The sequence below is a fragment of the Siphateles boraxobius genome, unplaced genomic scaffold (genome assembly GCF_051911475.1).
Source record: "Siphateles boraxobius isolate OS27281-9 unplaced genomic scaffold, OSU_SipBor_1 25, whole genome shotgun sequence".
Classification (NCBI taxonomy): Eukaryota; Metazoa; Chordata; class Actinopteri; order Cypriniformes; family Leuciscidae; genus Siphateles; species Siphateles boraxobius.
Window position 1 is genome coordinate 11,470,177 of NW_027508866.1, and position 27,812 is coordinate 11,497,988.

General features: G+C 36.9%; 1 protein-coding gene across 1 annotated transcript; it reads right to left on the bottom strand.

Annotated features, from left to right (window-relative positions):
* Positions 1-1,348: 1,348 nt before the first annotated feature.
* On the bottom strand, positions 1,349-26,202 carry ehd1b (EH-domain containing 1b). The gene is made up of 5 exons (XM_077242582.1): positions 25,418-26,202; positions 20,313-20,410; positions 4,842-5,254; positions 2,971-3,135; positions 1,349-2,755 (listed from the first exon to the last, which is right to left on the bottom strand). Exons 1-5 carry the CDS (start codon positions 25,816-25,818, stop codon positions 2,234-2,236), a joined length of 1,599 nt encoding a protein of 532 aa, XP_077098697.1. The 5' UTR covers positions 25,819-26,202; the 3' UTR covers positions 1,349-2,233.
* Between the last annotated feature and the right edge of the window lie 1,610 nt (positions 26,203-27,812).

The following is a 27,812-nucleotide window of genomic DNA, read 5'->3' on the forward strand; positions in this document are numbered from 1 at the left end:
AACCATAGACTGTAGATCGGAACATATTTAATAATATTCCCATACCACCAAGTGAATTCCCAGCTGTGTTTGGTGCAGTTTCTTCTATAATATGATGTTCTAACAGTAAAAAATATTAGAGTGATTTTGTTGGAAATGATGATGAATTTTTTTTTACCATACACTGGAAATACGTTCTTTTAGGTATTATTGTTAACTCCAAAGACAAACCAACCAGCAATTATTTTATTTTTTATTTTAAATGGATTATTTTAATCAACAAATATAAATTTTCTGGGGGGGAAACATGTTTCATAGTATTTAAAATTGAAGTCAAGCATTATATTGAGTCCATATTGCCCCTCGAAGAAAAAAAAGCTATTCACATTTTACAAGCATATACACTGTTTAAGTATTCCTATAGTATAATATATCACTTCAATGCAAAGTTTAAACTCAACCCCTCATTTCCCCCAGTTGATAGAAAGTCTTGTGAGTTCTTCATCATGTATTCTAGCACTCATTTTAAAGTCATTTGAGATTCACATAAATTATGACGTGACTTTGGAGCAACTATTTTGATACTTTTGAGCTAAAAACATTAGCTTCCTCCTTCATAGACCCAGATCTTACACAGCCCCAGTTTAGCTTTTCATTGGGGCATTTGAGGCCGTATATACAAAACATTTTCTTACCACTAAGAGTTCTCCTAAATAGCAGTAAAAGTTCTTAGGTAAGACTTTCCTCTTAAAACCTATCCATAAAGCTGCTGAGACCCACTTTAACTTAAAGATTGGATAAGCTAAGTGTAAAGGCGGGGTTGGACACATTGCTATGGATGATGTTAACACGCTTACTAACCATACACACAGTGTTTGGCTAATGGGGAGGGCTCTCTGTCAGTGATTTAATCATAAAAGTAGATCGAGGTATCATGTTGCCATATTCAAATCAAGATTTTAAAATAAAAATGGTGCCACATTCATATAAAGGTTATAAAAGAAAAATGTTGCCATATTTTTCTGATTTAGGAGCTGGCTTTAGCATAAAATGCCTTGTGAAATACTCCAAGAGAAATAAATACTACTTTTTAGAGGTTCTCCCAAATTGGCAAATTAAGAGCTACTTTTAGCCTTAAAATGTTTTGTGAGCACAGCCCTGATATCGTAATTATACAAACACTCAGTATAAAGCACGAGTATATAAAGACAGTGTACCAGTAGGCCATTCAGCACATACTGTATATTGCTCATAGTTTTAGAATTTATCTCAATTTACAATCCTTTTATGCTGACTTTTATTTATAAAAATATCTATTAATAACTTCCTCAAATACTCTGTATAGAAAAATAAGAGAAGGCAAGCAGGCTTGTGGTAGATTTTTATTATTGCAAACTAGACAAATTTTTTTTACATATGAACAGTATTTATAGTGTATAAAAGCTTTTGATATTGTAGCAGGGTGAGGCACTCAAGAACAGACAGAGACCAATGCAATGGTGCTTCATATATCACTGACATAGATCATACAGTTAGAGTCTCTGTCTGTTGAATGTCTTGTCAAAGACAATCTGTTTTAAACCATCAAGATTAATAATGCAACACCAGTTAACATACAATACAAAAATGCAGTACTGTTTTTTGTGGTGTTTTAGAGTGGTAAAAAAAGGGTAAAATTGGCGAGTCCAAATTGTAAAACCAAAACTGGACAAAACTACAAAATTGTTTAACTGAAAGTTTATAAGGATTATTCTGAATAGCCTGAAACCATCAGCAAAGATAATGGAGTGTAAGAATGAAAAAGAACCATTTCTCCTTGCATGACTAAGCATGAAGCAGCATCAGTGTAAAGATCTGGAACAAGTAAATGCCTCTAAAAGATTTCTAATATTAGCCTATATTTTGGTCACATTGGACTCCTCTCCCTGCCATTGTACAGGCTTAAATAGAATTTAGCTACATCTAGCATTTGAGAAATACGATAACAGGATGCTATCTAATTTATTTATATTTGTAAAGTTTTGATTAGGTTCCTAACTACCGGTCAATCAAGAACAAAGAAGATAATATTAGTGAGAATGACAAACTGTAGTGATAGATAAGTTAAAAGATATTTTGGCTCTTTTTCCACAGCTAATGCATACTGTATAATTATATCATAAATTCTGTTTATATATTTTCATATTTCTTCCACCCATATTCAATAACCTCTACAAAGTTTGGCTCAAAGATATCATTTATTTTCCCAAATTGTTTACAGCCCTCGTTTAGAAGGAGGCACAAGGTGATCAGGAAGATCAGCAGGTAACTCGTGACCTTCCAGTTTAACCTTGATGAGGTGGTTAGCTAGGGCAAACTCCTCATCATCCAGGTACCCATCCTTATCCACATCAGCGAGCTTCCAGATTTTTCCTAGAACGTTGTTGGGCAGTTTGGATTTGACCATCTCTTTCTTGGCCATGGCACCGGAGACCTTCCCGTTGACAGGTGACAGGGTGTAGAAGATCTCGTCGTAAGTTGGCTTGTCTTTCGCCACTATCCACTCCAGCTCATCAATGCCTTCACCAGCACCCTCTCCATAGCCATGCCCAAAGGGTCCATTCATGGTGCCCTCAAAGGCACCACCCTGGACAGACTGGCTGGGCATGGCAGCCTCCTCCTGCCGAACGAGGGTCATGAGTTTGGCAATGTCGTTGGCGAGCATGTCCTCTACTGCTTCCAGCAACTTGGGCTTCAATCCCTGAAACTTAGTGAAGTCCTGACCAGCAAGGACTTCCTAATTACAAGGACAACAAAGATGTCAAAAAGAGCATATTCTACCCTTAGAGGAGGAGATAATATTTTTTGGAACTTTGGATCTAGTATCTAAAATAAAACAAGGGGGTAAATTGTTGCAAAACAATTTTTATTACTCTTAAAATCTTTGGCTAAACAAACAAACAAAAAAATATATATTACAAAATACTGGGACAGATGGGACCATTTCCATACCTGCATTTTACTGAGTTTAGGGAAATCACCAGGGGAGATCTGGTATTCTTTTTCAATCTTTGCGTAGATGTCACCCAGGTTAGCGATGAGTTCCTTTTTCTTATTCTCTTTCCCAAAAACATTTGGCATTTCTTTCTTCAAAGCACTGATGATGTAGGCTTGAACCTGGAGAGAAAACATTTTGTCATAACGTATAATATTTAAATGAAATCGGTGTAATATTGATATTTGAGCAATTTATATATGAGCAATTTGTCAATTTGAGAGAGACTTGAATGATATAAGAAAATGTATGATAATAATGAATACATACCAAGGCTGCATTTATTTGATCAAATACAGTAAAAAAAGTAATATTGTGATATAGGCTATTAAAATAGAAAACAGTTATTTTTCAATCGTATTGGTGGCAAAAACTGAATTTTCAGCGTCATTACTCCAGTCTTCAGTGTCACATGATCCTTCAGAAATCATTATGCTGATTTGGGGCTAATATATATATATATATATATATATATATATATATATATATATATATATATATATATATGTGTGTATATGTATAAATCAATGAAACCGTGCTGCTTAATATTTTAGTGGAAACTAATACATTTTTTGATGAAAAGAACGTTCAAAAGAATAACATTTATTTGAAATAGAAATATTGTGTAACATTATAAATATATTTTAGTGCAATTTTTGATAATTTTAATGTGTCCTTGAATGGTATTGGATCATGGTTTCCACACAAAAAAAACAGCAAAAACTCTTTACAACATTGAAATGTTTCTTTAGTACCAAATCAGCATATACATATCATACTGAAGACTGGAGTAATGGCTGCTGAAAATTCAGCTGTGTCACCACAGGAATAAATTGCATTATCATTTATAAAACAAAATTTTTTTTAAAGAAAACTGCTTTTACTTAAAAATAAATCAAGAAATATATATATATATATTTTTTTTTTTTTTTTTTTTTTCACATTTTAAATTATTGCAGCGCCACCCTTCCCAGTCTATCTGTAACAATGTTAAGTTCCTGTCTCTATGAAGCTCCTCTTTCCAAAGATCACAATGGCCCTGTCCCAAATTGCACCCTAAGCACTCGCGGTCTTCCTCTTGAGTCCACACTTTCGTGTCGTAACGCCACTTTGACTGTCGGGAAGAAGTCTGCTGCGGAGCTCGCATCAGTGTGGGCTCGGCAAAAGTGCGCATCGAGGGCGCAAATCGACCACAGAGGGGGCACTCGCGAGCACCCTTCTGAGACCTAAAATGACAAATGGGACACCCTACCGTCTCACGGACTTAACGGTCACGCACACGCGGCAGCAAGACTGAAAGTACATATGAAGTGTGCCATTTGGGACAGGACCAATGTGCTCTGGTTGGTCAACCACTTCCTGAGTTTTTTGGGAAATGTCACACCCCTTACCATAACAGCAAGTTTAAACACACTACGCAACTCAACCAGCCCTCGCCCCACTTTTATGGCGTATACCTTAGGTGGGAATTATTTAGTGTATATTTAAGTAGGAATATTGTGATGTATACGTTCCCAGAAGAAAACTTAAGACTGCAATGGAGGCGTTTCAGGGACTTTATACATTTTCAACTTTCTTTAGTGTGTAAAGGCAAAATAGGACCCCTTTAAAAAAAAAAAAAGTGTTATATATAAAGGAAGACTTATAAAACTTCCTACACAATAAACTTGGATCACATCTTAGGTGGACAATTTATAAAGCGATCACATGAGGGCAGCACACACCAGGATACTAATCTAAACAAAAGCATTCAAAGAACTTTAAATCTAAAATGTGTCAAAAAGATATCTCTACATTATTACTAACTATAAAAGGTTTAATTTCTTACTTTGGCAAGACGTGCCCGTTTGATAAGGTCATTCAGCTTGCGCAACGCTGCATTACGTGGAAGTCCCTGGATGTCACGGAAAAGGTCTTGTTCCTCTGCCTCGAACAGTTTCCTGTTATCTGGAACCAGGAGAGGCTGAGCCCAGAAAGAACCAATATACACACGGATGACCTCTGGGGTATTGACGATTTTACCCAGAGACCACATGAGGGCGCCATAGACCCTCATGAGCTGCTGGGTCCCTATCTGATCAGCTTTGTTGAGCACCACCCGCATCTTGTCCTCATGGTTTTTCAGAGCTCGGATCACCTCAGAGAACTCGTCTGAGATATCTAACTTGTGTGCATCAAAGAGAAGAATGATGCGGTCCACACGTTCAGCAAACCATTCGAGCACAGCAGCAAAGTCATAACCTGAAACAGATAAGGATATGACATTTTTAATGCAAGACAACAAAAAAACAACAACAAAAAACCCAGATAATACACTTATTAAATAGTCATTCAGTTTATTTAATGCAAAGGGAACTTGTTTGTTTATGTGAGCTTTCTTTATAAAGCACAACCCAACACTTCTCTTTCCATCCAGATACATCAATCAGCAGATATTTGACCCTAGAACTTCCTGATCTTGCCCATATCACTCAACACCACCAACACAAACAAGCAGAAATCCATTAACAGGTAAACTCACACAATACAAAATGTGTCAGTTTTGCTGTCAAAGGAAAGTCTTTTAATAGAACGTAATAGAACCCATCTCCTTTTATCCAGTCCTTTTATCTTGCACTACACCGCTACTGGCTCATTAGGGTGGAGTACAGCTGCCCTTAAACATGAGAAAAAAACAGAAAAAAAAACAGATGAAGAGACGTCTGGTCAACTACAGCGAACTGACATATCGTCCACTCACGCTGGCAAACAGGAAAGAGAATACATTTTCCCACAGAAACTCCTTCCTCTCCCCATGTTTGGTTATTTTCTTGTATGGTTAAAGGGATCACAGGGAACAATGGAAATCGGAGTAAAATATTTTGACAGTAGCCAAGGAGATGACGATGTGTCAAAACTAAATTTAAGATGCTGGGATATGAAACAAATGTGTGGTAATGGGAAAAGCCCGTGTAGTCCAAAATACCTACGAGAAGTCTTTTGCATTCAAATTTTTCAACAAGGGTCAGCATAAATATTTCTAGACTCGAAAAATTCGGCGATCTTTCCAAAAAGCTACTTATGAGATCTTGAGGGTTTAATCTTTAGAGACTTCTCTATACGCCATAATACACATGCTAATGCTAAAGAATTTCCAACCCAACTCTCCTGCTTACTGAGAGAGAAGTTACCGATTTATGTTTGGATTGTATAGAGTGTGTGGAAGACAGGAAAGACTGCGTCCCAGCTGTGTCAACGTCAGCAGGATGTGAAATCTGGATCTGAATCCAACATGGGCGTGACTTCACGGATACACTACTCTGCTTTATTGTGACAGTTATCCATCACAATATTCATAGCAATAATGAAACAGGCCATTATGATATACAATGCAATACAATAAAATGCAAAGACAATTTAAAAAAAAAGAGCAAATGCACAATGCAAAAAAAAAAAACTTCATTGAATTTGTGTGTGTGTACCAGAAATGCAGTAATTTGGGACACTTAGTAAATAATGTGATAAAAAAAAACAAATATTAGCAATACAAGAAGGCTTAAAGTTTTTTTTATGCATCTAAATCAGCATTCTTTCTGAATAGGATACATTTTCTCCAGGAGTTTCTTTAGTCTACATTCAGAGCAGACACGGATAAGCTGGTTGTGTATACATATACACATTAATGGGCTGGTAAAGACTGTGACAGCAGAGGTAGCTCATATGGATGAAATTTTTACTCTGTTTTTCCCTAATGGTATGGCTTTTTCCAATTCTTTGCTTGCTTTCCTTCTAATACTTTCCAAAAACATATCCTTGTGTAAACTATGGGATATCCTTGTTTATGTAAGAATGCCATAGTAACTGTGTTTGTTCCTGCACTAAAATCTGTACAAGAGGGCACACAAAAGCTGCACTTAATAAAAGAAATTGAAATTACAACATTGCAAATAGCAAGACAATTTTATCAATACTAATTGAATTATCCTCTTGCTGATGCAGTTACGGTTTCAAACATGCAGTTGCATGATTAAATGATTCATTCAATTCATAAACAAACAAAAGCAAATGAATGAATGAATGAATGAATGAACGAACAACAAATGCACAGACGAATGAACGACGACAGACTAAATGAATGGCCGAGGAAACTATGCAGATAAGCAAATATAGCTGTTTGGAAAATAAAATTACACCAGCTATCTATAAAGATGATGGTTTTGTGCATATTATGTACAGTGAATACAGGGCTGAGATGTAAAGTTTACAACCAACACAAGATCCAACCACCATAAATAGGCATTTGGTTCATGCTGGTCTGAAGGTTGGACAATGTCCGTAAAGGAAAAAAAAGGAAAAAAGAAATTTGGCTCAGAATAGATGGCTGTCATTGGCTGTAATCCAGACATTGACACACTATCTATCTGCCTGAATAATAAAAAAATAACAAAAACACACTTTTAATAAAGATATTAAAGCATGCATGAATGTCATTTAACAAGCTCTCAGTAAAGTTTAATCCCTGGATTTTGTACCTTGAGACCCTAGAAACAATATCTAATATGAATTTCAATAAATAACATGGAGGTTTTAGTGTTTAGTAATGGAAGCCCTTGTCCTGCAGTATCTCTGCAAAAAGGTTTGCTCATAGCATATTAGGCAGCAGCTGTTTCTGAAACGGTTGTGTATGTTGCTTAACAGGTGTCGACTGGAATGCTGATTCAGACCAGTTGAATAGCTAAACTATAAAATGTTTAGGATTGTGGTGGCTATGTTGCATTTGTCTGCTTATTTTTAACCAAGTCTATCTCCTTACAGCTCTGACATGGACATTTTCTATAGTTTAATCTGAACTTTAAATAATAATAAAAAAAACAGCCCTTAAAATTCTCTCTTTGTAATACAGTCATACATTCGACAGTAGACTCCAAACTCAACAGGATAACTGCACTGGTGTTGCCATTATATCAGAGGGGAGAAATGTTGGAGAATACATACAAGGTCAGTAAGATTCTTTTAATGTTTTTGAAAGAAGTCACATGTTCACCAAGGCTGCATTTGATCAAAAATACAGTAAAACAATAATATTGTGAAATATATTAAAACTAGTTCGCCAGTAAGGTAAACGTTTCTATGGTAACAGTGAGTTGGACCAATCAGCAGTGTTGCTGCTACGCTTAGGATTGTGGGTAGTGTAGTTTTTTTTCATACGATGGCGGATAAAACATGTTTTTCTTAAAACAAGGTTGATTTCATATGAACTATAGCTTCTACAGGAGCAAAAACCTTCGTTTCACAACCTCATAGCTCGTGGTCAGTCTACCTCGGATGGTTTAGACATTATGGCTGATAATCTAAATCGAGAAAAACTGTTGACTGGAAGTTCTGTCCCTACTCCGCATTCCGGAAGCAGGAAGTGTGACAGGCATATTACCAGAGATTGTCTAATAGAAGAGAATTGGCACTGTCTGGTTACCTCCGGTTTCTGGACTGGCTGCAGTAACAGGTCTCTGTCCATGAGGGGGCGCTCGCAGGCGAGAGCTAGAAGGAATGGGAGTCTCTGGGGTTTCACCCCCAGAAATCCACTTTTCTCAGGATGTAATTTTTTGTCAAGTAATTTGAAAGTTGCATTCAAAAGGGGGGGCTAAGATAATACACTCAGCTGAAAATTGCATTTTAAAGTTCACTTATCTGTTCTAAAAATCCGTTCAAAAATGTGATGACGTCACATAATTGCAGAATGCTAGCGTGTTCCGGTCAACGATGACCTTACCTGTAAGAAATCGAAAGGACATAAGTACTCGTTCATTTAACTTTTGGACTGTAATCTATATTGAACTTGCAGAATCAACAATAAAATCTACGTTGATTGAACGACAAATAGGAGAAAGGGATACATTTAGCCGTCAAGCTCCATAGACTCCCATACAAAGTATTAGAAATACCCCCCTAGAGGTACCGAGCTCCACCAGGAAACACAGTGTATGATGGCCTACGAAAAATACTAATTTAATTATCTAATTAAAATACATACATGATCGGGATTTTACCACCTCCGCCTTGTTTTGAGCCAGGAAAAACCCTGATTTGACAGATAAAAAGTCTTTGAACTATGTTACATACCATTCAGTCTTTGATAACCAAATTAAACAATTTATTTCATGGTAATATGCCATTATATTATATCAGCAGCATACATGTGAGAATTATGGGAGAGGGACTGAAAAAGAGCATTTATCTGTCCATGGAAGGAAATGATCCTTTTCTAGTACCAGCACATGTAAATGTGGCATCTCCACAAATTCCTGGAAAGCACAGGGAGAGGAAGAATGGAGAAATCAGCTGTAATGATCTACATAAACAATAGCACATTCTCAGGGGATCAGTTTATCCAAGCTGGAAATAAGTCATTAGAATTATAATTTATGGACACTCTTCATAATAAAAGGTATTGATTTACACAGAAGATGGCAACGTGGAATTGTGATAAAAGGCATAATGCTTGCCCTGAAAACTGCACAGCCACTAAATCTAGCCCACTGATATGTGATGTTCAACATTCTCAACAGATGTGATATCAGGAGAGAGAAAAAAAAAGAAAAGGAGTGCTTTAATAAGTATATTGAGTAAAGCATTATGGGAAGCTATCAGTGATAAAAATTGACGCACAGCAAAGCCTACTAAGCATTGAAGAATTAATGTGGGCACTGTGTACAGTAAAGAGGAGAGGTACTAGAATAAAGCCCTGTGGGACACTATACAGTTTAAGCGTGCTTTATAAATGCAGCCAACATGCCCCCTTTGAGCAGATCACAAAAGAGAAGCTCATCTGATGAATCTGTGGCAGACGTTATACCCTTACTTGCAGCACTAAAGCGTCTTTTAACCCTCTGTAGTTGGATTTTTTTCACATAGCAGCAGAATAGACTTAAATACTCCGTCATATATGGTCATACAGACTTGAATATGAAAAAAATGTGTCCACTACAATCGAAACAAAACTGTGCTTTTGTAAAATAAAGAAAATAAACAAGGTGTGCTTTCTGCCTCTCCGTCTCCGTTAACTTTTTTCCTGGAGCACGTCTCTAAACTTAAACAAAACTCAGCGAATACTAGTCACACAAGCAATGGCAATATATCTTTATAATCATTTAATTGTCTACTTATAAATAGGGCTGGACAATAATTCAATATCAATACATATCGCAAACATTATTTTTTCGATAACGTGATATGATTTTTAAACACATTTTCAATATTTAGATATACAGTATTTGTCACTGACTGACGTTAGGCGCGCAGCCGTCAGAAAGAGCAGAACACAGTTGGCTACTTTCGTGATGACGTTCAACACAGACACGTGGACGCAGCCAATGCTCAGCACTACTAGGCTGATCTCCAACGCGGCAAGTTTCAGCTACAGAATGAGCGCCCCTGACCGCAATACAAATGTGACTTAACAAGCTTCCACAAGTGAGGAGAAAGCAGACAAAATAGTTTATAAGAGAGGAAAGACTAATTCAGTGGTATAAATTCAGTGGTGTTTCGGCCGAGATCTCAAAACTTCAGGTTTCAGAGCGCTGCAAAATGAGACGGAGAGTGGTGCCGACTAGCAGCGGGAACACATCAAACCTGTTCCACCCGATAGACGCACCACAAACAACACTTTAACCGGCACCAACAAACGAGACTTTTTTGCGTTAATTTGGAGCATGTGGGGATGCTGAGTGACCTCAGAATGACCAATACATATGATTTTAATATCTAAGAAACTGAAACTTCACGCAGTGATTGACAGGGCGGGACATTTAATGAAAATGCAATCGCAAGTGTCTAACTATGAGTGTAAATGCAATTAAGAAAAATAACATTTAAATGATCATTTTGCTATAGTTTTTGCTTGAAAATAAATGTTAAACATATCATATCTGTAATACATTTTAATTTTGCAACTTAAAGCGTTAAAAGCGATGTATTCAATTTACATATTAAAACTAATGTATGAAATGGCAAATGTAAATTAGATTATTGAATTTTAATTTTGCACGAAACGTTGCATAAATGTAATGGCAAATGTAAATTTAAAAAAAGAAATGCATTGCCAGTTTACATATTGCATTGTCATTTTGCATATTACATTTCAAATTGAATATTGCTACACAAATGCTTTCATAGTCTTGTAGCAGGTATTGAGAAGAGAATATTATTGTTATTATGGGTTATTTCATTGGTTCATGTAGTTTGTTATGGTGCAGTACCAAAAGACTCCAGCAGGTTTCATAGACTTGGCCAATTCATTTTTCAAAAGATTGTAGGTACAGACATCTGTTGTGGGTGTTCTTGGCAGTTTTTCTGAGGCTTTTATATTGTTCATCGATATCGGAATTATATCGTATCGACCGAAATTAAGAAATATATTGTGATATAAAATTTGGCCATATAGTCCAGCCCTACTTTTAAATTATCTAATTCAAAAATCAAACAAATATTCTCTGTTTATGTAATCTATATGAAAAGAAAGAGATGTCAGTCGTTCTCAACTCCTTATCTGCTAATCGCCACGGAGAGCGTGCGCTATATTGAAACCCAAATGATCTGAGGCAATCCATGCAAACCAGTCAACGCCCACGATAAAGTGTATGTAAACCGCAAAAGTAGGCTTATGTCTAGGACAGTTATTCATTTGATGTGGGTTCATCCATATTTTTTTTTGCACTTTTCAATGCACTTTTTTTGTTACATTCTTTAAGCAGTCAGTTATTGGCCTAACATAGGCTATTCAAGAAGGGGGGCTTCAAAGATGGCCATATAAAAATATATTTTTTATTTTACTAATTTATTTATTTTAAGTTATATTGTGCTTTGTTTAAATAATATCTGCTGGAATGTTACAAAAAATTCAGTGTTAAATAAATTGTATTTTTGCAATTTGATTTTTCTTTCTCTGAAAAGCATGATAGAAAAGCATGACAAAATAGTAAAAAGCATTTTTTTCCAAAAAATTGGAAAAATAAATGGAAGAAATGTGAAACCGCGTTCGGTATTCGGCCAAGCGTTTCATTATGCTTCGGCCAAGAATTTTCATTTCGGTGCATCCCTACTATTTATAATACTAAAACCATCTCTCATTAAGATATAGGATCTGAAAATTAGAAATTAGGGGAGACAAAAATATTTGGTTGGGAATAGTGTTATATATAACACACATATATATATATATATATATATATATATATATGTGTGTGTGTGTGTGTGTATGTGTGTATATATATATATATACACATACACACATTCATATAATTTTGAAGTGCCTTGTCGTTAACTGCTTGTAAAGCTTGTAAAGTCTAACTGCGGTCAGGGGGACGGATGTAAAGTCAGCAGACTTCAGAAGATTATTAACTGACCTCAAAAGGCCTACCAATGAGCAGGACATTTTTAGGGTTTAAGGTTGAAAGTTAAAACATGGCATACTATCAAAACTATTATAAGCCATCCTCACTGATCTATTCTACTATAAAGTCAGCACAGGAGTTCAGAACCACAATATGGAGACCACATTGCTGTGAAAAATGAAGTGGGACGAGATAAGATTGATTTTTTTTTTTTAAATTAAATGTGGAGAGAGAAAAGGACAGCATTAAAATAGCAAGGGCACTCATCCTCTTCCAAAGAACAGCATGACTGTGGTTAGATGTACAAATAGTTGTCATTCCTGAATATCCATGTTTTTCAGATCAGTTACAAAACTGACCATCCCATTATTCTCAGGCAGGCCCAGATTTCCTCCAAAACTTATTGCTGTTAGGGTATTGTATTCACACATGACATCAACTTGATGTCATCTGTTTTGATGTCAAATCTTCCTATGTGGGACTTGAATTAAGAGCCAATTACTAACATTTTCCATGTTTAGATAATGACACTACCAGGGCTTTCCTTATACATTTCCCTCCACTAGCATTCAATTACTGTAACATCAGTAAAGAGGAAGCTTTGAAAACAATAGAGACAGAATCTTTAAATAAATGCATTTTGTGAAGAGACAGACTTTTCATACGTATCACAAGCTCTATCAATAGCTTTCAGGGGGAAATAACCAACATTATAACAATTAAGTACATTAAAGTATATATATACTTTACATTTATTTCGTAATGTTACTATCTCTATCCATCCATCCATCCATCCATATCTCTATATATCTATATACCTACAGTAACATTACGAAATAAATGTTTTTCTCCAAAACACATTGGCCACAATTATTGGCACCCCTAGAATTTTTTAGGAGTAAAATATTCCTTAAGTATAATACAAGTGTGTATATATATATATATATATATATATATATATATATATATATGAGAGAGAGAGAGAGAGAGAGAGAGAGAGAGAGAGAGAGAGAGAGAGAGAGAGAGAGAGAGAGAGAGAGAGAGAGAGAGAGAGAGAGAGAGAGAGAGAGAGAGAGAGAGAGAGAGAGAGAGAGAGAGAGAGAGATGCACGATTAATCATATCGCAATGTCAAGCCTATGCGATTAGATGACGCAAAATGCTGTGATTTTATATGAAATAAACAAGTTAGGGCTGTTAACGCAATTAACGCAGCATCTGTTATTTTTTGTTATCCTTTGGCTAGTGTTACATGATGCCGCTCTTAATCGTGCAAATGCTTTTAAACCATTAATGCGCGACAAGTCAAAAGAGAGCGTGCTGCCAGTGAATGTCCTGACTGTGACTCACAGAAAGACGCGCACCAGTATCATGTACAGACCATGTGCAAGAATACAGTTCTCTTTCGCGCTTGAACGAACAATAACGCACAATTATGCCAAAATGTCGTTTTGTTGAGTATCTTCATAACATAAGAGCAGTCTTATGATGGACGCATAGAGCTGTGAGAGAATGACGTGCGTGTGAGACCCGCGTCTCTGTCAGCAGCAGCTGCTCTTAAAGGGCCAGCAGCCAATAAAGCTTTCTGTCAGAAAAGTTAATCAAAGAAAAAAGGGAACACAGACAATTACTCACTGTAGGGATGCAACGATTACAGATTTTGTAAGTACGATTATTGTCTGAGAAATAATCCCGATTTAACGATTATCACGATTATTATGCATCAATTAATTTCACAACTCTACTAATGTATAACATCACACGAACACTCAACACTAGATTTTAATGTGTTATGTATTGCTGCCACAACACAGTACAAAATTATAAAATGACAAACAATAATCAATCTCTTTCTTTGGAATTAAAGAGAAGTGCTTTGTAAACATCCAGTATTTTCCTTTTAAAAATAACAAATTAAGTCAAAGGCTGCAGGGCTCTTTGATTGAAATAGATCACAAAATTATTAAGAGTTTAGTTTAATCTAAATTTATTTTCAACCTGAGGTAGAAAACTTGAAAACAATGAAAAAATGAAAACAATATCTTGTTGGTATTTGACTTAAAAACATAAATACTACTATAAGGGATAATAAAACGCAATGAAAATATGAATAAACAAAGTCTTTGGATCTATTGAATTAAATGTAAGCTAAATATTAACCATGTATTTCTTTTAAAAGAAAACAAATGTAAAAAATTAAAACCACTTCTCCTAAAGTAATACACAGTCTTCTTTTCAATGAATGATATATGCATTCTTTATAACTACTTGCATACATCATTCTTTACTCTTTCAAGCAGACATATTTATTTGTATGAATATAATTAATCCTTATTAAAGATATTAACAAACAGTGAATTCTTTTCTCTTTTTCTTTTGTTGCTTGACACAGACCGCATTAGGTTTCTTATCCACTATCACTTTAAGACGTCGGATCATGTCCAATGACATGGGGATCCAATTGCACTGATGCACATCCGATTAACTCAAAACTGTTTAAGACATAACCGACATAGTTTACATGAATACTCTCCAAAACGGACATTTAGACATAATGTTGTGTGTATTTGTCTATTCAGACACGAAAGAGAGCTCAATTCAGTACTCGCGCGCTGTATAGGTGTCTATTGTGCATGGCTGCACGCTTCGGGTCGGGTGTGTGCGCACAGAAACCGTACCGAATAGAGCTCTTTTTTGCATCGTCACTCTTATTCAGATCTATGTGTCTGCTGTACTCATTCTCTGACTGGATCGCTTCCCAAATCGTCACTATCTAACATTTTCGTCTAGTTTTTACTCATTGACGAAAATGTCAATAGGTTTTCTTCATAGTTTTTGTTATTCAAAACTAGTTTTTATTAGTTTATTAGTTTTATTATTTATTTTATTTAGTTACAAAATGACCGTTCCGTGCAGAACACTCGGTGTAGCGTAGTCTTTACGATTAATTAACTGTGACGTTTTAAAGTGCGGTTAATTGTGAAATCCGGTAATCGCAGCATCCCTAACTCACTGCTCTTGACTTAAGAACTTTTGTAGCTTTAATAAGGATTAGTCTATATATAATTTATAATTTATGCAGCGGAGACTAATTGATAACTTTATTCAATTTCTGTATATGTACTACCAGTTAAACAGGAAGGGCACAAGTAAAAATTACATTTATTATGGATTTATGTGAAGATTGTTTGAAGTTCACTTAAATCAAAAGCTGTTTTTGAAGCCTAATAAATGTTTTTTAAAAAAATCATAGCTTTCAATTATAATGATGGAATCACGGTAATGTTGGATGGCTATAATTAATGTTTAAGGGGGGGGGGCAACAAATGTTGCCGGTTGTGACTACACCGGTAATACCGGTATCACTGGCGGGGGCTTTTAAATCGCTAATTTAAAGGCAAATATAAAATGCACGCGTTTGCACAGGCATGCATAATGGTGCGGTCATGCGGAGCAGCACTGTTTTGTTGTTGTGCCCTTAATTGGCGTTAATTTGAAAACAAAACAATTTTTTTACACTGCTTATAAAAATCTGGTGCGGCAGTGTGCACTTCACTTTCACTTTTAAATTAGAGTCAATTCATCCTTCGCTGGGAGTTTGTCATACATCACAACTATTCAGTGTTTTCAACCACAATGTTTATTTTAGGTTTCAGACATTTAAATTCACATACGTACTAAAAAAATCAATACATTTAGAGTTTGTCAAATACACACTAATGTCTACGGAAGATGCAATAATAATTATTTCCATTATAATTAGACGACATGTATTATTCATATCAGATACACATTGTGTAAGTAACTTTCAAGTTTACTCTATGCTTCTCCCAGTTCACCGGCCACTTACTTTCATGTATTTCGGGAGAAGTGGATGAATTGACGTTTTGTAAATCCAACAGATCTAATTCTCTGAACTGCGGCATAAACTAACATGGCGGCACCCATCGCTCAACTAAGGTGTTTAAACAACAACACATCCACTTGCTCATATTTGGAATATATCGGAATATCAGATATTTCCTGCTATAGCCAACAAATTTGTGAAATTTTGAATAAAAAAAGGAAAAATTAAATTAAAAGCAGATAATCAGTCATTCAGCGCTATTGTGGCTGCTGTGTGACAAGCAATTGCGCGTCACCATGGAAACCATAAAGGGATACGATCTAAATAACGGTCGCCTTAAAAAACTTTTAAATTTACGTGTGAAAAGGTTAAGTAAGGCTTATATTTAAAGATGTCGTTGTTTTGTTGAGTGTATGGTCAATAAATAAAGGAATTAATAGAGATGGGCACAAAAATTACCAACTTTTTTGTCACGCCCCACTTGTCATGTCTCTATTCCCCACCAGTGGGGTACACCCCACACTTTGAGAAATGCTGTTCTAACACATCAACTTTGAGGACAAAATGTCCACTTGCTGCCTAATATATAATTTTTTAGCAACATTCATATCCAAACAATGTCAATAATTATTGATTTAATTTGATCAAATGTTTCAAAGATGTAATTTCACATATCAAGCATAAACACTAATGGACATCTCAAAATCCTTCATTTTATAAAAAATCTCCTCATCCAGACCTTGTGACTAAAACCATGTGTGAAAATCACTGGGGAAAGTTCAAAGTGCAGCGCATGGGATGCATACTATGATCTCACACAAGCTTATACAACCATGTATCAGACTGGAAATACTTTTCCTGTACACTAATGTTTTCAAATCCGCCCAGACACTGCCAAGCTCTGGGGGGGTTGCTTATCAGAGACCATAGGGTGCGGCCCATTTGAAAGTAAACCTAAATAACGTGAGATAAAGCTGTACGGTGTGGAATGCAAGAGTGTTCATGAAAATCTGGTTATTGTCATCCACTCATGTCTGTACTCTCTCATGGAGCTCACAGGCAATTCCCCTATAACCCTATCCAATATGTATACCACCGCCAGATCTTCCCCTTATACAAAAACATATTGGGTCTCACTCTCTACCATGGTGTACAATGATCCATACCATGGTAGTAAATGAATATCATAATCATGTACCATGGTATTAAATATGGTACACCAAGATACTCAAAGAATACCATGGTACACGTGTCCAAAAAACATGATATTACCATGGTTTGGTGGTATCTTAAAATCTTTAGAAAAAATAGCAGAACTATAAAAAAAATGTAGATGCTACATGTCCAAAACGGTGTTATTTCAGTATTATTTATATACAAACATGATGTTAGTTTGGTTTCATTTTAAACACAACCAAACATAGAAGTGCCATGGTATATATATAAAAAAAATGGTCTGTAGTTGGGATGTGCCCAAAGCCATATCTTATTCTGAGAGGCATGGATAATGAATAAAGTATTCTAGTACAGAGCCCCTAAAGGGACTAGGGCTGTAGCAATACACTAATCTCACGATACGATACACGATATTCAGCTCACGATACGATATATATCACGATATTCAGCCAACGATACAATTGGATCCGATATAATTCGATACACTTACATCATTTTCTGAAAGATTTAAAGGGGACAGAGTGATTTTGGTGACATCTTATGAGCGTTCCTGTTCCATTTACTTGGATTGAATTAATTGAACTGAAAACTAAAAACATCAACTACACAATATATGTCTCTGACTGGACAAGTTTAAGTTATTCATTCAAGAGCTGTGAGTGCCTTTTGTAGTTTGATGAGCATTAATGGCTCAACCGTCAGCAGGTTTATTAGACACTTGCCCCTTTAAGACGAGTGCAGATCTAATAGGTGACATAATTTTCTCCCAATTATTTACGTCCATTTAAGACATAAACTGTGTTTAAGTGAATAAACTGTGTTTAAGTGAAGAGCTGGTCATTTTTATATTTGTATGTATATTTGATAGTTTAGATGCGCACATGAAGCCCAAAGTTAAGTAGGGCTTATCTTGTCTCATTGCAGTCCATTTCTAGCAACAGTAGAGACTGCATTTTACAACAATCACCGATCATGCTGATTCTGACGGTACGTTGGGGTTTTAGAAAGAAATGACAGCGCATCGCTGTGAAAGGGAGGAATTTGCTCTGCGTCTACTCTAGTCTGTAATGGTTTCATCTCAAATATCTTCTTTTTATAATCTCTAAAAGGCGAAATCTAAAATAAAATTAGAATAATATCCCAGATCTAAAGTGTAACCACGTTTGAATGTTTAGTTCTGTCACTCATTAAGGGCTGGGATGTCGTGACTCGTGCGCGCTGTGGCTCTGCATGAGAGATCGCACTCTCTCTCTGCTGGACTGCGAATAGCAAAATTGCATCACAGTCACAGACAAATGGTTTAATATTATTATATATAGAACTGGCTGGCGAGATAAACATGTTCAAGATTACGTCTTTATAGCAATAATAAATAGTACGTGTATTTTCTTAATTTCCCAAGTAGCCTAGCGACAGCAGAACCGATAACGTCCGAGCTTTAAAGCGAACGGGGGTAAACTCGGGGGATTTGAATGGGACTTATGTATCGATACTCGCGGCTTAAAAATCGATACTTTCTTGGGGGAAAAAATATCGATTTATATCGCAGAATCGATAAAATTGCTCAGCCTTAAAAGGGACATGGTGATGAAAAAAAAAAAATTATACGGGAGGAGAAATTATGGTTTAATGCTTTTGCGCCAAACATTTGCGTTCCCCTAAAAAGCTTTTGCAAGATTTTTTTCCTCTCATCTCCTGTATTTGTTCATCACCATGTCCCTTTAGGGGTGCCGTAGAATGTGTTATTCATTATCAGTTTCTTTCCGAAGAATTCAGAAATCCAAAGTTTGGTATTCGGCTTCAGGCACATCCTTAGTCTGTAGGTATACGTAAAAAAAAAACTTGGTACCAGTTTACCATGCCCACAAAATATGTTATTACTATAAACATATCTCATTTTTTGTGAGTGTACTCTTGTCTGTCTGGTGCCGACAGAAGGAAAGCCATCCCGATGTAAATCTACTCACACACATACATTATACATGCTCAATAACACATAACTGAATCTTTGAACATGGATGCATTCACGCAGTCCGCTCATTTGTACGTCCTTACCACGCCCTCTTTGTTTCGCGGCAATGTCTGTTTCCTGGCCTGAGCTGTCGCCCCTCTTTGTCAGACTGTTATCTTTAGATGCCACTCACCCTCTGATCACATTTACATGGTCATCAGGGAAAGCCAAGGAGAGGCCCGCCCGCACGCACACACGCGCCACGGCAGATAGACAAGCACAGGAAGAGTCTCAACGTGACACCGGTTACCACCACACACAATGCTCTCTTAGAGTTTTCTTGAATAAACAACATACCACCAAGCTCCATTGTCATTTCTGAGCCTGTAACAGGCCCAGACTAGTCAATTATACTTCTAGGGAAGCAAAGAAAAAATCCTGTACCTTATCTGCTGTGCTGCTTAACGGCACTTAACCATCAAACACACTGCCTAAGAGCTATTTGAACATTTTAGACATTTTTTGCATCATTTTGGTTTTCAGTGAGGGCTTAGAAAATCCATGGTTCTTGCCAAATCATAAGTCTAGTATTTGATGGGAAAGGACAGTACACATTGTCACTATAGAATAATTAGGTTTTCAACTTCCCTTCCTTCGTACAGGAAAAAAGACATTTGGAAGAAGAGTAGGTTTGTTGTGCTGTAATGTAAACAGGAGAACTAAAAATACTTCCCTCTTAACACTCCCATAATGCAGAAGCTAACTAAATTAACCTCCCTTCCTTTGCTTGGGACAAATGTTACACACTCACAGCTGTCTATGCAAATGGCACTTGTATTAATAGGACAAAGAGTATGAAATTGTGGTAACTCTGGGAAGGAAAGTCAGGGGATGGTAAAAGAAGTGAAGACAACATTTATAGAAAGAGGACATCAAAAAAAAAAAAAAAAAAAACATACCTCTGCTGATCCGCTGTTTCTCTCCAGACAGAATTCCAGGAGTGTCTATGATGCTGATACTGTCCAGCACTGCATTTGGCATCTGAGCACATATAAACCTAAGAGAAGAGGATCAAACATTAAAAAAATGGATAGATACTTGAAACAATCACACATTTCACCATTGGGCCTAGTGATCTTGCAGTACTGTTTTTAGTGCAACATGACTGATTGGAAGGAATTCCCTTCTCGTTCTCTCTCGCCAAACCTTATCATTCCATCTCTTACCTCAGCTTTTCCATCACCATATGTTTGCAGCTTATCTTTCTGTGCATTCTTCATTTATGTGCCAACCCATATGCTTTTATTTCCATGTCGTTAACATACCAGCACATTTTAGTCATACAAAAACAATCTTCAACCTCAAACCCCCTAGCACTGTGTTCCCCCTTATGTATTTTACTCATTCCCACCCCTTTATTTTTCCAGAATGAGTGCCATCACTTATTCTCTACACGATCTGGGTACCTTGACTCCTGCCAATCACATCCCATATATTTCCTTTCTGCATACATTCCACTCATTACTGGACTTGCTGCCAGCTGACAAAGACAGTTTGTGTCATTATGGCTAATGTAAATCATAAAGTAAGTAGGGCCAGAACAGAGACATGTTTCCTTTTATATATCCAGAAATCCAACATGTACTTTTATTTTTGAGAATTGAGCAATAAATAGTTGAGTTAACATCTAAAGACCACTAGCATGTTTTTGAAGTCAAGCTTCAGAGGCTCAGCAAACATCCTGCAGAAGTTAAAATTCCTTTCCTGCATGATGGAACATTATATACTACCATTCAAAACTTTGGTGTCCGTAAGAACTTACCACTTATAATTATTCAGCAACGACGATACAATAAATTGATTAAAAGTAACTATAAAGACATTTATAATTCTTTTTTAAATCGAATAAATCTTTCTATTAGTCAAAGAATCCAGAAAAGTATTACAGTAAGTTTGGTTTAGTTTAGACTAAGGCTCGTTCTGCTGCCAGATGGGTAATTTAAAGCTAAAACAAGGAGACGGTGCAGGCTGACACCAAAATATACAGACTTAAGCCACGGACACACCAAGCCAGCGATTGGCCATCGGGCAATGTCAAGCCGTTTTAGTCGGCCGAATTCGTTTTTTGGGGGGGTGTTACAAATTAGTCACCACATACTATGTATTTTTTTTTTTTTTTTTTAACTAGTTAGCTCTAGTCGGAGGCCGTCTGTTTTTTTTGGGGGGGTAATGTCATTTTACCTGAGTGTTCCTGGGCGAATATTTTAATATTAAAGCAGCACTATGTAGTTTTTGCTCTCGGGGTCCCCCTACAGTTGGGAAACAGTATTGTGTCATAGAATCTGTCATGGTTACACCAGGGGATACAAGTGCATTTGTTGACAAACCGATACCGTCTTGAGTTCTCGCGAGTTCTCACGTCTTGGGCAGACTGCCAGCGTTGCGTGTGAAATGTCTTCATCCCAGGTACATTGGCATATATTTCAGCATGTCATATGAATATAATTTCATGGGTTTTATTTTTTTTCAAACGCCAAAAGATTGCGTAGCTCACGTTTACAAGCCAGCATCTAGTAGCCTATTGGCTACGGTTTTACATAATGGATATGCTAATTAATTCAATGTTTTTGGTAGGTAATAGCCATATATAAAAATCGATTTGCATTATAGCCTGAGGCAAGACACTTTCACCAGAAAAATAAATAAAGAAACATGACTATCATGAAGATAAATGGAGAACCAGATAGATTCCGTAACATGGCCAGGCAGACAACAAATTCGAAAAAATGAAGATAGTATGCAAGTAATATATTTACTAGTCCAACTGCATGACGCCCAGGTCAGCATCGGTCGGGCACCCCTCCTCCTCCTTTAGCTCACGCCAGCGAGGGAACGCTGGACTAATATTGATCCTCGTCTGGCCTTTTACTTTGTCACTCTCCCCTTTTCTCTTTCTAGTCTCCTCCGACAAAACCTTTGCCTTCCTTCGTTTTAGTTGCTGCTTCAGCCATGACAACAACATACAGACGGCAAACAAACGCTAGTTGGGCTCTCACGTCAGAATTTGAGGAAGTGGGGGGTGGTGGGGGAAGTGAGGTATGCCGTAAAGCAGTCGAATTTTGTAGTTCTTTTTGTGCTCGGGCGACTACCCGAACCCCGAAGTTACATAATGCCAGTAAAAGCGATACAGACACTGTCAGGCTATGGCAGACATGTCATTCAACATATTGTATGTCGATGTACCATCTCTCATGTCTTGGAAATTTATTACGAAGGTTGAAAAACTACATAGTGTGGCTTTAACATGAGCTGAGTGGAATAAAGAAAGTGATCAGCAGGACTGATATTCAAAACGGTATGCAAGTGCTGCTTTGTTTGCGGTATGTGTATCTGCAGCGTCAGTTTCCCTTTTTGAATGACGAACATAGATTCATATTTCTGCAGAATTAAACTGTTGTCTCATTTACACGCAGGCGGAGAACACGCATGCTAGTTGATAGTTGACTGTAGTTCTCTCGGTGTGTTCAAGTGCAGCTTTTTTGCCACGACGCAGGCGAATCGAGGCGACAACACCGCCGGCTTTCATCAGCGCTAGTTCTTTGGTGTAGGTTTGGGGTGTCCTGACTCCCTACCCTTACTGTAAGAGTAAAACTCTGTCTATACTCTTCTAGTAAGTAAGTATGGACTGCATATGAACAAACTAATTACTGTAGCCTGTGTTGTTAAATAATGTGTCCTCTTGCTGATGTTATATTCAGGGAGAGTAATGTCTCAGCCTCATTTCCCTGTGTGTAGTTTATTCAAGAAAAATTCCAAATTCCAGCTTCATCATGTCCCAAAAACACCACAAAATAAATCATTGTATTGCTTTTTTTGATTCAAAGACATCTTTGTGGTGCAAAAATTTTCAGAAACCAAGCTGACAAACACATAAATCAAAATGGATACACAGAGATGCATATCAGAAGAAAAACCTGTTTAGTAAGATAGATATGTTTCAATGCATAACACCAAAGAATAAACGGCAACCAACTACAGCAATAACTGTAAATTAAATTAATCCTCACCCTAGTAGAGGTTAAATCACCATATAGGGCTTAGACGTGCATACATTTGCTCTTGGGAAAACTGTTTGACAAACAACTACAGTGGTGAGAATCTGCTATCAGCTATATGGTTCAATACAGGCCAGATATAGGGAAAATTATGAATGCAGCTGCAGAGCAGGGGAAAGTGCATGCATACTCAAGTTACACATGAGTAGTAGGGAGAGTGGGGACAACAGCACAAAGGCGGAGCATCCAGCTTTAACTGAACTACTGGAACAAGGTTAATATGTACTAAAAATCTACAGCAGTGGTAGTCACAAGGCACGCACACATCCTTGATACCTCGCCAGCGACCTTCAAGCTACCTTTGAACCTCTCCAACAAGGTCAGAGTGCAAAATACTGGGAGGGAAAATTCAATATGCTTGATAAGAAATAATCAGCATAATATAAAGGAAGCTGGGGTCATATATTTGCAAACGGGGAACACTGAAATTGCTGAGTCAGTTCCTCAGATTATCTGTGCAGTGCCTTAGCTGAGTCAGTTCTTTTTAACCTCTTGCCAACCCATTTAAAAAAAATAAAATAAAGAAAATTTCACACAAACAAGTGTCAAAACACTAAAATAACACATTTAACATATAGGGCAGCACCTACAGAAAAGTCTCTGATCAATTCATGACTACACTGAGCTTCTCAAGAAAATCTGATTTGACCTTAAAACAACACACACGGTCAAGGAGAGTTCAGGGAGGGAGGAGGGCTGAAATCTTTAACTATTCCCCTCCCATTCATGATTGACTAGTCAACCTACTTGTTGCACAAATTGAAAGCATTCCAAGATTTTCTTTAAAAGGACATTTTCGTAGAATAGAACACATTTTTCCAGCCCAGGCATGTTGGGGTGTAAATATGATCCGTGCATAATATGATCCCTCTAATTCAAGCATTGACCAGCATGGGGTTGCGGTGAAGTCCTCATATCTGCAACAAGCACAAGTCAAAGGAAAAGTGTAGTACTAGTCCTTGAGAAAAGACACACCCATCTCTGCTCATGTCACGTATGTAACATGTTGAAAAGACAACTGTGAGTTGAACTGATGCACCATTACAATAGCCAACTCATTTATTTTCATGTCATTCCTTATAGAGGGCCCCATTACGCAAGACCTTGTTAAAAAGACCTTTAAAGGCCTCTACAGCTGTCAAAACCAGGGCCAGCTGACGTTCCTCTCCCAAGAGGGAACCAAATACTAACGAGCAAGAAGTTTTATGCACAAAAAACGTGTATGAATATCTTCAATAATAATTGAAACAATGAAAATGGAAAGTTTTCCTGGAATAAAGGTTTAAAGTTTAAAGAGTTCAGATAAAGATTTAAATGTCAGGTTCAAAAGCCTGAAGACTTTCTCTGGGCGTGACAACTATATCTAAAAGTAATAAAGGTTTGTGAGGATTAGAATAAAGCAAATCATATCAGCCTTCATAAACTGACAGACATAACTTGCATGTTTACGGGCCAGCGAACATGTGTTTTGATGTTGGCTGTCGAAGTGTGTGTTAAACAACATACAAATGACTGTATTACATTAGTGTGAGTGGTAAAATGCAGGAAAACGTATGTAATATACTTAATCAAATCTTCATCAATGATATAAAACAACGTTGGTGAAAGAGTTAAGAATTCAGCTTTACTACTGTTAAAGCTCCACCCTTGCAATACAGCTGGCGACTTCAGCAAGCAGAAGTAAGCTGAAAAAAGTGCAGGAGATTCAATTTTCAGTACAACATGAACCCTTTTTAATGTCCAGAAGGATCCTATCATTACATTTCATAAAAAGTAATGCGGAGTAACGTTATATGAAATACACAACTTGACAACCTCTTGACAGACAACACCCTGAAAAGCTGCAATCCTGAGCAAAGAAAACCTGAGATAAAAACAACTGCAAAAGACAGAATGTGTTTATCTTTAAAAAGAACGTTGTTTGAAAGTGTATTGAATGAAGATCTCACCTGTTCAGAAAGGCGTTTCCAAAGGCGTTGAGTTTTCTGAAGGGTTTCTTGGGGTCAACCACTAAAGCATTGCCCGGGATCAGACCCTCTTGTTCCCCGTACATCACCGCTATGAATGAATCGGTGGTCGGTTCGGGGCCTATGCGCATCCCGGGGAAATCCTGCTCCATGAGATGACGAATAAAAGTGGTTTTCCCTGTGGAGTACTGGCCCACTAAAAGTACCATTGGCTTGTTATCGAAATCAGCATCTTCCAGAGCCGGAGAGTGGAAGTCGTGAAAGCGGTACGTGTCTTCTAATGGAAATAATTTGGTCCGGTAGAGTCGCTTCAACCCGTCAGAAACCGTCTGAAACAGTTCGGGGTCCTTTTTCTTTCCGTCCTTGTTCGCCCAGCTGAACATGTTGCAAAATGTGTAAAATAAACTTGTGTAAAATAAACTACAAGTTCTTTGCTGATTTCTAGGCCGTTTAATCCAGCGGTTCGAATGAATTACCGGTCCAATCTCAGGTACTGGGGACTGCCAGCGTGGTGGGTTGGTCCTGTCAGCTGTTCAACTAACTATTGTCTTTTTACGCATTAATTTATATTTCGCTAACTTTGACTTTTTTCGTAAATCAGAATGAAGTTAGTTTACTCCCGTCACTTGCGACCTGACTTGCAGGAGATCGTTTTCTTTTATAGCCGCTGGAGTTGCTCCCACAGCCCGAGCACTCTGCGCGTGACAGTGCGAGCTCGTGCCCCAACAACATTTTTAATACATTACTATTGACCGGAACTCAAGGGAACTTCCAAAATAAAAGCCCCTCCCTCCATCACCACCTCCCCAAATTGGGGTTTTGTGAAACACAGCTGACGTGCTTCTTTTTTTTTTACAAATAAAGAGTTTATATTGATTGTAATAACCTTAACTTTTAATTGTTTGAATTAATGAATAAATGAATGAATTAATTTGTGAGTGAGTGAGTGAGTGATTGAGTAAGTGAGTGAGTGAATGAATAAATGAATGAATAATTTAGAGGCCATAAATTACTGCATGGAAATTTATTCCACAACATTAATATAATAGAATATAATATAATAGAATATAACATATAATATAATATAATATAATATAATATAACATAATATAATATAATATAATATAATATAATAAAGCCAATTTAACAGGTTAAATCAATGCCACCTGTTCATGCTCAAAATATTGTATGAATGAACCTCACATGAAAAACTTGGGGAGGACAGTATTAATCCTGTTTTGGGGAATTGGATGGGGGTTTTCTTTTAAGCAAATAACTGTCTGACTGCTATATTTGTCCTGGAATAGAGTAACAGTTGCTGGTCTGAATCTGTGCCAGGTTTGACATGGTCATAAGGGGGTCCTAGAAAATTGACACTCATCACCCACTGTCAAATGAAGACAATGTTCTTTTAATCTGAAACTTTAGATGTGAAAATTATGTAGAAGTGCTTATAGGGCTTACACAAATAACAAAAGTTAAACAACCAAGAAAAGCAAAAGATGCATCTTTATAAAGGAGCCTCTTGTGAGTTGGCTCATGTGGCTCAGCTATTGTATCAGAGATTGAAAATAAAATAATTCTTTCATTTTGACAGTCATTCTTTTAGAGTTCTCATGTGGTTTGCAGGAATTTCCCAGAGCTTTATGTTCTTCGAGCGTCAGAATGGGATGCAGACAAATAAACCCATTGTTTATCTATTTTTTTTATTTTTTTATTTTTAAATCATTAATCAATTAATATTGTTTTATCTGTCATGTTTGTTCAACCTAGAGGCAATTTACTGTAAGCTTAATTCTAGTCTTAGAGCTATTCATATCTGCATGACATTTCAGGGGGGGAACTCTGGGCAAAACAAAACTGAAAGTGAAAGAAATCTGAAATTTACAGGAAATTGGCTTTGGATTCAGGTTGTTTGTGAGTAAAGTGGAATGTTTTGTTAGTGATTAAGCTTTCCTTTCAATGGCTTATGTGACTAAAGGACTGTTGACACCAAGGATAATAACTAGGCCTAATGAGAATGATAACTGTAAAGTTTTAATAATCGTTCTAATTCTTTAAAAAGGGAAAGTCCCCACTACAACTATAATGATAACGACACACTTTCAGAACGATTTTTTTGAGCTAATAGGAATCTAACTTGATTATTTCAAATGGCAGACAACAAAAACTGAAGCTTGCACTCATAATAAACAGGGTGCATCTCAATCAGCTCCCAGTAGTCAGGGCACTGATCAGGGAGTCAGCCATTTTAAGGGTGTTCTCAATTGTAAAATCCTTCCAACATTAGCTACCTAAATAATGCATCGTGAAAACCAGGGAACTGAAGTTCTAAAGCATGAAACATAAATCGCGTGAGCCAACTCACATAGGCCAA